General features: G+C 42.3%; 1 protein-coding gene across 1 annotated transcript in view; it reads left to right on the top strand.

Moving 5' to 3' along the window:
- The window catches only part of DYNLRB2 (dynein light chain roadblock-type 2), a 106,571-nt gene extending 95,815 nt beyond the window's left edge, over positions 1 to 10,756 (top strand). The window contains exon 4 of the mRNA XM_086945096.1: positions 10,220 to 10,756. Coding sequence (XP_086801222.1) covers positions 10,220 to 10,263 — 44 coding nt within the window. The 3' untranslated portion in view covers positions 10,264 to 10,756. The remainder of the gene's footprint in view (positions 1 to 10,219) is intronic.
- The last annotated feature ends 1,677 nt before the right edge of the window (positions 10,757 to 12,433 follow it).

The following is a 12,433-nucleotide window of genomic DNA, read 5'->3' as shown; positions in this document are numbered from 1 at the left end:
GCTCAGCCCATTATCTTCACACAGGTAACCATGTGCAGATGGGATCTTCAACAAGTAAATTGCAGCCTGTGTCAGACTTGTATGTTAATTGAAATTCAATAACAATTATATCCAAGTCTTTATGACCATAGTGTGAGTCTGTAGTGCTTCCCTTTAACTCTGTGATGCTTCATTGTATTCACATGAAAGGTGAAAGCTGTATCAAAATACCAACTTTGCACTGTCTCAACCTAGAGATCACCAAAAAGGCTGGCTGGGGAATTCCCAGCAACCCCATAGATTACAGTCAGTACTATTGTATAGAGAACAAGGATAAACAAATGAACAGGGAAGGGCAAAACACCACTTATACCTACAGCTAAGAGCTAAACATTAAACTAACGGTAAATTCTCTCACACTGCGCTGGCTATGGCTATTCTTTATCAAAAGGAAAGGCAGCTGGGTACCTCCCAGTAATATCTGTTTATCATAGGCGCTGTGATATGAATCATTTGAGATTCTGTGTATGGCAATGCAGCAATACTAGTGGCAACAGTGGTTTGTGGCACATCCTCATTGTGCATTGTTGACAGGGTCCAGCCCCTCATATCGTGGATCAGGGATTGAAAAAGGGTCCGCGTTGCCTTGCAATGGATCAGGATCCCATCCGTGAATCAGCGGTCCATGCTGAGATCTTCGTTGTTGCCAACCAAGCCAATGATGTGTACAGTCAAGGGTCTGGCAGGTGGTGTACATATCGGGAAAGGACGTTCCTGTGTTTTCACTTCCTGGAGCAGCATGGCAATTGCAATAGCTGAAGTCACTGATACATGACACTGATGTGAGCCAATGGTAAAGGGAGGTCTTCGCTCATTCTAGGATAAAGAGAGCTCTTGCACCCCCTCAATGTTGGCTTCTGAAGATCAGTTGTGACCCTACAAAGGGGAGCTGTATTATGTAAGGAAGAGGGTGTGCAGTCCCTCATTTTCCACTGATATTCAGCTCTTGAGAGTAAGCCCTCCTCCCTGGTACTTTCTTCATGGGCGAGAGGGTAGCTGAGAGAGGCCCACTATATACAGGTCGGTAGGAGATATCCTCATGGACCGGTTGCTGGTCCCCATGTTGTTTTTGAGGGCCACATTCTCAGCAATCATAGTCTCATTAGTATACCAAGCTCTCTCTATCTTTTTGGTTCAGATGGTGGGGTCCTAACAGTCTCTAGCTGGTGCCTACTCTTCTACCTGCTGATGATCAAGTATGGCCAGTCGCAGTATGTAATTCATGATTGTGGCCTATGGTAAATGTCTGAGACCCAAACTGAAGCAGCCATCATGAGTGCAGCCAAGCCCCTCCACCCATATTTATCTTTTAAACAATTCTAGCACATATTTATATGAGTGGAATTATGTATTGTATGTGTTTTACCCATATATTTAATAACTGCAATTGGCTGTCACCTGAGAATGGACTTTCAACTTTTCTATGTTATTGGCAGCTTTGGCCCGGAGATGTAAAAAACTGATGTTGCTTTCTATCAGGGTAAACGATGCAGCATAGGACAACTGATGTGTCCTCAAGTGGCCGCAGTTACTCAAAAAGAGGATAACTTCTGTGTGTAGTTCTCCAGGTGCTGTGCTGTTTTGTTTCTCCAAATGATGTCAGTATTGTCACCAACAGCGGGTTAATGCAATCCAGCTGAACATAACCCTGCACTCATAAGGTGCCATTATGTATTACAACTTTATTACTTTATAGGCATTGCTATTAATAATAAAATAATTATGTCCTCCGCTCAAAGTGGGATGCACAGAAAGCTGGATGCGTAGGTGAATTTTTTTAAATACTGTTCGTGCTCTAATTTGTGACTTTCTGCAGTGTGATCAGTTTTTCAGACTGCCAAACAATGAAAGTGAGAGGTTAAGAATGCTCCGCGCCTTCTGGAAGCATTTAAAACCCACCTTTTCTGGTTATCTCTGGAATCTCTTTCTAAGTAAAGTCTTATTTTGATCCTGTAATTACAATTGTATAGTCCATCACCTCCGTTAACAAACATGTTAGGCACCAGCACCCATGTAACCTGCATTTTTACATCCCTAGCACTCTGGGTCTACCTGACCAAACAGACCCCTAAACCCTTTTCTGTATGTACACCTACTCTATTTAGATATGTTGCTAGCCGTAATTGCTGCTCTGTGATATATGACAATTCTCAGTTTGTAATCATTTTCTTCTGTTTCTTGTTGTTAGTGAATAGCTTCATGGGGCCAGTCTTATAGATCTAAAGCACATGTTTTTGGTTAAAAGTAGCCATCATTTTGGCAGCATTAGACACTTAAGTCTGTGATAAAGGAACTGGTAATGCTACTGCTGCTCTAGAAAAATTTTATTAAAAAATGTATTCAAATAGGTGGGAAATGCATAGTTATTAGAAAAGGAGGAGGCAGTAAAGGGCACGCTTGAGTGAAATTGAGTCAACTGAAAGAAATACTCTTAGCAAATTCCCCTGGCAGCTTGCCTGCAAATGAAGAGAGAAGGTACATTCCTATAAATAGCTTGGTTTTACCTTATTCAGTAACCTAAGGTGTATAACTTGGTGGTCAGAATTTCAGCCACATCTGTGGGTTAAGTCAAATTTAGTCATGAATATTGTAGTCACTGTATGCCCCCCCTCCAAACTACATTTATGGGAAACCTTTCCTCACTTGCACTATATAGATTTGAGGCAATGGTTTGCGATCTAAGAGTATTTGAGATTTTTGCAGAGAACTGCTTCTTAAAAGTGAATTAATGCCTTCCACCCAATGATCAAGTGGTTAGATGCACACTAAATGTATTCTTGTGGGCTGACAAGGTGGGTGTTCATCTGCTAAGAATTGTACATTCATTATCTTGTAGTGACCACACAAACCTTCCCAAATGTATTGGAAAGAGGCCCAAAAAACTGAAATGACATGCAAAGGTCTCTAGTAAATTGAGTAAAATTATATATAGAGCTATATTGTACATAAGGCAAGATTGAGTGATGAAACATTTTCTCTACAAAACAATTATTGAAAGGGTCAGGTCTACAAATCTCCATCAAAAAGGGTAGAGTATCTCAAGAAGAAACCTCTAATCCCATTAAGGTGATCTTGTTTAGGAAATGAAGAAATATACCTATCTATAAAAGTGTTTCTCTATCATCAACTGAGATCTGAGATTTTTACATTTTGATTAAACATCAATCCTGTGTTCTCTCTCCCTGGAAAACTTGCAAGGATTAAATGTGATTGATTGAGTGAACTTTATTTGTGTGTTCAAATGTAAATCCATGTGTTATCATGTATTAAAAGATTGTACAATATTCTTAAATGGACATCAAATGTTTTGAAACCTTTAATTTTAAAATATGATATCTGATAGTGACTTCTAGCTGCAGATTCCTTACATTTGAATTCCCAGGCATCAGGCTGGATCCAGAAACTTTTGCGTGAGCAGTACCCCTTTGTGGTGCCCATTGAGGTGGCTCCATTTGGCTTCACCTGACATAGTTAAAATCAGTTATGATGTCACGGTCACCTATAAAGGGTGCCACCCAGGTGTGCGAATGTCTGTACTTTTCTTTCCGAGCCAGTTAAGCGCTGGTCCGGAGAAGAGTTGCCCCTCTGTCTCTCTTTTGACATATTTTAGAAGCAAAATGTTTTCTGGTGTGTCGAGGGATGTCAGTTTTGGGCTTATCCTCCCGAGCAGCGAGTCCGGGATATTTACGTTATGAAACTGATTTTTGAGCCTCTATCCTGGATTTCGTAAGACTGACTCTGAGGATACTGGGTCTTATAGCCTCCTGCATCCTGCTGGTAAAATACGGCAAATGGCATATGCGGATTCTGCATTTGGAATTGAAGTTCCAGTGGTTGCAGCATCAGGGGAATCTTTCCGCCATTGTCCAGATTATAGAGGGACCTGCGAAAGACCTGTAGTGGTGGTTGATGAAACTAAATTGGGTTAGAGGCAGACCCCTCTCCCTTCCCCAGACAAGGCTGACAGTAGTGACAGATGCGTCAGTCCTGTGTTGCGAGTGCAATCTAGGAGAGGTGGAGATTAGGGGACACTGGTCTCCCATGCAGAGTCGGGGGCTCCACATCTATGTGTTGGAGCTTCAGGCGATCTGGTTGGCATTGAGAGTATTTCTTCCTTCTGTCAAGGGGGAGTTAGTGCAGGTGTACATAGAGAATACTACCGCCATTTGGTACTGAAACAAGCAGGGCGGGTGGGGTCATGGACACTTTGTCAAGAGACTGCATCTCTGGACATGGCTGGAACAGGAGGGCATAACTTTGGTGGTTCAACTCCTGGCAGGTTATTCGAACGTCAGGGCCGACAAACTCAGCCATCGATATCTGGCGGATCATAAATTGCGTCTCCAGTTTGAGGTGGCACAAGGTCTCTTTCAACAGTGGGGAAAGCTTTGGTAAGATCTGTTCGCCTATGCACCTTGTCAGCAGTTTTGCGAGCTGGAGTTTCCATGGCGAATATCGCTCTGCGATGCTTTTTGTCACGAGTTGCACTCAGTCATACTTGAGTCCTTTCTGCCTTTACCACTTCTGCACATGGTTCTCGAGAAGATAAAGAATGACCAGGCCCCAGTTATTCTTGTGACTCCAAACTGGGCAAGGAGAGTCTGTTATCCAGAGCGTCTGAAAATGAGCATCGATCTTCTGATCAGGCTGCCCCTTCAGGAGGATCTTCTGTCACAGCAACAGGGGAGGGTACTCCACCCGAACATGTCAACTCTCCGCCTCCATGCATGGAGATTGCGCAGCAACAGTTGATAGCTGAAAGCATTCAACCTTCCTCCTGAAGTATGTAAGGTTAATTTGGCGGGTAGGCGGCCCTCCACTAAGACGGTATACTCCTGCAATTGACAAGCATTTGTAAAATGTTGTACAGAAAGGTCCATTTACCCTCTTTCTACTTCACTATCTTTTATTATTCTTTTTATTCTTACCCTTGCCCAACAGGTCCCTGCATTGGATACTCTAAAGGGTTATCTTTCTACTCTGTCCGCTCTTTTACAGCTGCCAGACCAACCCTCTTTGTTCAAATCCTCTATTGTAAATAGGTTCTTAAAAGGGCTTATACATATGTTTCTTTCTATGCTCTTTATCATGCCACAGTGGGACCTTACTTTGGTTCTCACATATATTATGTGTGCTCCATTTGAGCCTTTGCACAATTGTTCCCTCAGGCTGCTTACCATCAAGGCAGCCTTTCTAGTGGCAATAACATCTGCCCGGAGGGTGAGTGAATTGCAGGTTTTGTCATGCAAGCCTCCCTACATGATGAAAGGAGGTACCCTCTTTCCATATGGCTCAGTCTGTCACGCTGCCTGCCTTTTTTGCCCCGCACATCCCTCTAAGGAAGATGAGCGTCTCCACTCTTTGTTACATGGGAGCTCAAAAGGGTTGAGTAGTGCAGAAACAAACCATTTTGTGCTGGGTGGTAATCTGCATTCAAATCTCCTACGCCCTGGTTAGGAAGCTTCCTCCTGAGGGCTTATGGGCCCATTCCACCATGGGGTAAGCTGCGAACACAGTGTTAGCTCGTGGTGTCCCAGTCCTGGATATCTGCCAGGCAGCAACATGGGCATCTCTGCACGCGTTTGCCAAGCATTTTTGCTTGGACCGTCCGGTCCACCGGGACAGGTATTTTGCCCATTTGGACCTGTAGACTTTTTAGTTTAGAAAATATGTCTACAGCCCATGGCCTGGATGGTATGGCTCAGGTATCAATTCAAAGGGAAGAAATTTGCAGCTAGAAGTGTATATCAAATGAACACGTTACTTACCTTCAGTAATGCATTATCTGGTAGAGACAATATCTAGCTGCAGATTCCTTACAGACCCATTCATGCTTTTCCGCTTGGGGAACTCATTTTAATGGGCTAGGGTTGCTAACTTTTCAGGGCTTTAGTTATGACACACACAAGTCACTTCACTTCATGGCTCTGCACTTCTTGCATGGAAAAAGTGAAAATGAATTGACATCGGCCTGCCTGGGTGGCGTCTATGGGTGACCACGAGGTCATAACTAAGGCTCCCGGTTTTCCGTTTTTATGGACTTTTACAGATAAATACAGACAGAAAAATAATTTGTTTTCTGTCTGCATTTATCTTTAAAAGTTGATAAATACAGAAAATTGTGCTTCTTTTAAGTGACTCTCCGTGCTTTCTTTCAGCCAGCAGCTGAGCAGATGGACAGCATGGGAATTTTTAAAAAACAGGATAAAATGTCTTTAATTAACGGAAAATGCTGACAGATATTCATGGTATAGTGCTAATATCTACCAGTGTATGTATTGTGTAATATTTGGCAGCTTAAATAGCTAGAACAAAACAGTCATCAAAGTATGAGTGCACATCTGCCAGTTAAATAGATACGGAAATGTACAGTTTTACAACTTTATTTATACACAAACACAAAATAAATATGGATGAATACAGATAAAATGGCCAAAAATAAATATGGATAAATACAGACTGAAATGGCCATAAAACCGTGAGCCCTAGTCATAACCAACACTAACAGTTCCGACAACATCATACAGAGCCGAATGGAGCCACCCGATGGCACGTGGGGGTACTGTTCATGCAAACGTTTCTGGATCCAGTCTGACACCTAGAAAATTCAAAGGAAAGGAATCTGCAGCTAGGGATTGTCTCTACCAGATGTGCCACCAGGCTGCCTCCCAGAGGATGAATTTGCACCTGGGCAGGCGGTAAAATTAGGTATGAAAGTGGTAAACACCCCCAGAAGGGTAGCCACACCTCTAGGATGTGCTACCTGGTCTGTACAGCTAAGGGGCATTCCTGTATTTGTATAAAAGCGGAACAATAGAAGGTTCTGGGTAGAAAAGGTGACACCCCCGCCTCCCCAGATGTGGTCACTGTAGGGTATATTAGCCACTGGGGCCAGTAGCCCATTGGCCACTTGCACTCACACCCCTAACACCCCTAAATCTAGGATTTAAGGAGCACTCCTAGCACCATAACCTCAGTTCTGATCTGACTTGCAACAAAGGACAAATATGAGACCTGAGTCTGCGACAACAAGAACCGCACAAACCAAAAGTGTAATACCCTACACCTGCAGCAACCTTCCTGGAACTGCACGATTTCGACTCATCCCAGACCTAAGACTGTTTCCCACAGATGGCTGGACCCCTTTGAGAGCCAAAGGCAGCTCCAGCCTCACCTTGACTTGTGGCACTAGTCCCCTGCAGTCCACAAGTAAAAACAACATACAGGAACAAACAAAAATTGCTGTCCATCTGGCCCTCTAAGGGGTCGCTAAAAAGTAGATGGTTCAGTGCATTGTGGAGAACATAGTGCTGACCTCCAGCAAGTTTGAGGCAGTTACTGTTTTCCCCCCGGATGTAGAAATCACTTTCTGCTGACCTTCCCGCTGCTATGGCTTGCTGTTGGCCAATCCTGTAACCACCACCTTTATTCAATGCTGCACCTCAAGAGAACACCGAAAAACCTTCATCTGACATCTACAGTGGCTTCGTTGTCACATTTTTGCACCCATTTCCTCACCAGCACTGTGTAATGAGTAAAACCAGCTCCCTGCGGCTCCTGCTTCAGCACCAAGGACTCCAAGGACAACTCTGAATCCAGAATTTTGGAGCCAGGTAAAAGAGAACTGCTCTTGTGGTTCCGTCCTAGGACCCATATCACCTTAACCATCCTTGGTTTCCACACAACTGGACCTGCAAATGACCGATTGTCACTAGTGCTTTTTACCATTTAAGGTATTGTAGTATTGTTTTGCACTGATTTAATTTTGCTTCTAAAATCCATACCTCTGGTTATTCTAATCAGATTGACTTCATTTTGGGGTGTAAATCTCTTTAAAATATATATTTTTTCTATACAAGTCTACTTTATTTTTATAAATTGGTGGCAGGTTTCTTTTGAGTCATAACAAAATATAGGAGTCTAGAGGGAAAGACAGAACTAGGACGCCCTCCACTCTATAAGTCATTCAACAACACCAATCCTAGTTCTGGTGGCAATATTTACTCATTGATCTGTATACATCTGGTGAGTATCAGCCAGGGGTCCCATTGGTGGTTCGCCCGTGAGGTGCCATCTCGCTTTTCACACATTTTTTGTCTTGTGAAAATCATCGTCAGTCTAGTGCTGTTATATATGTTCAGATCAGAGAGGTTGTTTTTTTAAAGAGGCAATAGATGGAAACATTTGGGATTATCCTAAGATTATAGGGATTCCCCGGGTGATTAAGTTTCAATCACTGATGTATACAGATCAATAAGTAAATATTGCCACGAGAACTAGGATTGGTGTTGTTGAATGTTCTTTTGAGTCATGTCAGTTACTTATCATCCATCTTAGTACTCTGAAATGCTTAACATATGGTCCTCTCGTAAAGTCTGGCTGTTATTTGCCACAGAACCAGGACTGAGCTAAGGATTTATTATCGTGAATCCAAGGACCATCTTTGTAGTACTGTGCGAGTATTGCATAGTGAAGCCAATCAACAACACTACACATTGCTCCACCATTCTACACGAATATATACAAATATATTTATAGGTGTTACATAGGGATTAGTTTAATCTATTATGGGCAGTAGGGATGTGTGATGCAAAACCCTTTATGTATTTTTAATGTTTACTTTATTGTTTCATTATCTTGACTGCTAAGATTAATATGATAATTACCATAATTCTGATACACAAGGTTTATGAGCTGATTCTTCATAATAAATAGGTTTGTATTGTAAAATAATAACTACTGTGTGTGTCTACTGTTTACAGGGGCTGAGTGAACACACAGACCTATCTATATGTACATATACACTCTCCCTGGTTTTAAGACATCCTCTGGCAGCGTTGTCTGTCTCTGAGCCCTAAATCAGTCTAACCTAACCCAGATAAGATTGAGAGATACCGTCCAGCAGGGCCGGACTGAGAACCCAAAGAAGCCCTGGCAATTTTGTCAGACCAACCCCTGAGGGGTGCACAAGTGTGCACTGCTGCTTCTGTTACTGTGGGCCGCTATGGCAGCCCCGCTACAAAACCAGCCCCCACTGTTGAAAAACAGGCCCGCCCTTCCAGCTTCCTTGGGAAACGCCTAATGCCTGCCAGATCTCCCTTTAATCATGAGGAGCGTGACAAACATATCCCTGGGGCTAGGTAGATCTGCCAGGATGTGCTTCCAGGAAATTTGGAGGCTCACTATATTAACAGAGCTAGTAATTACAGGTAGTCCAGAATACGGCGGCCAGGCTGGTCTTGAATATGCCGGCTGGCTCCTCATTGCGCCCTATCCTGAGAAAACTACACTGGTTGCCGATAAAACAGAGAGCTTTCTTTAAAGTCTGCTGCCTGACGTTCTGTGCTCTCCAGGGACAGGGCCCCCAATATCTTCAAAGGAAACTAAAAAAGTACACCCCTAGTCGCCCTTTAAGATCAGGCGCGCTCCAGCTGCTTCAGGTGCCCCGTATCAGGCTCCAGAGATCTGGGGGAATGTTTTTTTCCTATCTTACCCCCAAGTACGGGAATACCCTTCCAGCTCATTTACGAGAATTACCCTCATATCCGAAATTCAGGAAACAGATAAAGACATTCTTGTTCTAGGTTTCCTGTTCCCTCCCTGTGCTATTTACCCTACTTGAGTACTCTGAGTTAAGCGCCGAGATGCCCCCCGGTGATTTGAGCGCTATATAAAAGAGTATAACATAACATAACAGTAGTTATGCTAGCCTGAAAGGCTATTGTAAACCACTGCAGAGTGTGGCAAAGAAAAACAAGTATATGGTATTTTGACACATCTGTTCCAGCTTGTAGTAGGAATGGTTGGTCAGGGAGATGTCACTCAATTCTAGATGGGTGGTTTTACAAACTAAGGTTTATTTACATCTTTGAAAATTCATTGTTGAAGAAGCTCAATAAAGCGAACTCAAATTGACTTGTCATCAATATCCACGTCCTTGTTGCTCCAACTACTATATCTGCATTCTACATGTTTTTTTAGGCTGATCAAAAAGAGATTAGCATATTGGTCACATATATGCTATTACCCAGAATCGATACCTCAACATAACCTTTCACTATGTATTTAGCTAGCAAAGTTTAACTGGTTCCTCTTCTGCCTAGTAAGCAAATGTACTATTGAGGCACAATTTTACTAGTTTGTATCCTATTTAAGACCATTTTGTCACATTGTTTTGCAGATAAAGAATATCTCCTTATCGTTATCCAGAACCCATCAGAGTAGCTGATCAGACACACCATTCTAGTAACGAAGAAGCTACAGTATTGTGGAGATGCGCTGTTCAGCAGACGTTTCAGTCATATTGTGGCTGATATGTAATTGCAACTGCTTCTGTAATTGTTTCATACCATACCCTGACGAAAATAATGAATGTCATTTGTCTGTGTATTCATTTTCAGTTTTTTATGCAGTTTGTGTAAGCAATAATTATTTTGTGTATTTGTTCCGAGAATCCTGTCTACACCAATAAAACTGATTGTTTCTTACTGAAAATTAAGGTTTAAAAAAAAGGTTAGAGTTGGGCTACGAGTCACTAGTTATTAGTTATAGGTGTGAGGCCCTTGCTGCATTTATAGTGGTTTCTTACTAGGGTTGCCTCTTACATAATGCACCACATGCCTTTTATTTGCCAGAGCAACATTTCTTTTAGTTAAATGGAAAATGTGATGTTCCGTCAATTATAATGTTATTATAAAAAACAATATGTATTAATTGTAAAAAAAAAAAAAAAAAACGAAAAAGAAATGGGCTTCGACCTTCAATACATTAGTTTCTTTCGGATGTTTGTGAGAGTTATAATACAAGCTTTGTCATGCCTGACATCATTAGTTGAAGACAACTATCGATCTGCACTCCACAATAACCACTTTTGAGAAATTGCAGGAACGGTTAAGGGCAATGTTGTTCCAAGAGAAGTGTTAGGGCCACTGTCATTGCTAAATTTCTACATCTATCTCACAGTAAGCAGCATTCCCTCAATCAGAAGCCTATAATACAACTTACCTGTTCGTTACAGTTGAGGAATATCTCAAAGGTTGGTGCTCTATGGGAACCCCAGAAACTCCTTTGCGCTTTTACTTTTTGCCAAATCATAATAGCCATTTAATGGAGTAAACTGACTTGCATTGATAAACCTTTGGAATTTTACCATGAGCCAAGTGGATCCTGTAGCACATCTTATTTGATTGAAAAGGAAACTTCTCTTTTCCTTGGTGTAAATTGAGTGTCTCCTTAATTCGGTCATGGTGCTTGTAACCTTTGCAATGCCTTTGTTAAAGGAGCAACCATTTTTGCTCCACATGTAACTATATTGGATTTATTACACCAACCAAGTATGTGGTTGTTCTTTTAGATTATATTCAGCTCGTGTGCGTTAAAGCCTTGGAAAGGAGAGCGTATCTGGGTTGTGTAAAGGATTTTTTCAAGTCATTGCATCTGAAGCAGGTATTGTGTTGTAATTCTTCCAAATATCTCCTCCTAACCTGACCGTGGCGATATTGCTCTTGAAAATGGATACCACACTCTAAGTGAAGGTGGCAAGATCAGACTAGAACAGAAATTACGCTCTGGCACCAAAATAAAAGGGGCCCCCATTAGCGAATTCGGCCTGTTTTGGATTTGTGATGACACACTAAGAGCTGGCTTATATGGTGGTAAGGTTGCTCCGTCACAAGAGCGACGGAGTGTCTTTACTGCCAACATAATGGTCTGCCTACCTGATTTAGATGCGGGTGGGCAATAGGTTTTGCTACAGTGGTGATTACTCGGGCACCTCCATAGCAAAACCCTCATGTGGCTATATGTCCACTCACCCAATCTGGATGAGTGGAGGTATAGCCATTTTTTTTTCACTGTGTGTAACTGCCAGCAAACCCTGGAGGTTAGGGACTATTAAAGGCTAATAATTCCCTCCTCGCCATGTGAGATCTCGCAGATGGTGAGGTGAGCATTACTTTTTTAGTTTCAAAATTAAATCCTGTTTCAGGATTTTCCTTTTGAAAATGACAAAAGAAAACTGCTTGGTCAAGGCCTGAGTCATACTGATACAATTCTGCACCAAACAGCAAAATGCATTGGCAGAAGCCGCTGTGATGGCGATTTCTGACAATGCATTATAAATCACTGCCTGCTTGGCGGTTATTTATAAATATGGCGGGCGGAGTAATTTACTCTGTCACCCTGACGGTACAATGGGCCATCTGCCAACTCATAAATGAGGACCTAAGTGTTTTGAAGGTATGGGAGACCTGCATGCGTTTGTTCTTGCTCTTTGTGGTAATGCCATGAAAACCAACAGTAAAAACCGGCTGACCAGCACATAAAACAGGCCCACAAACAACCAAAAGAATGTTCCACATCCTGACCTGTCTCACGAGTCCTTCAAGCCTCCAGA

This window comes from Lissotriton vulgaris, chromosome 12 (genome assembly GCF_964263255.1).
Source record: "Lissotriton vulgaris chromosome 12, aLisVul1.2, whole genome shotgun sequence".
Lineage (NCBI taxonomy): Eukaryota > Metazoa > Chordata > Amphibia > Caudata > Salamandridae > Lissotriton > Lissotriton vulgaris.
The sequence above is the reverse complement of the archived record's forward strand: the minus strand, read 5'-3'. Positions and strand labels throughout refer to the sequence as shown.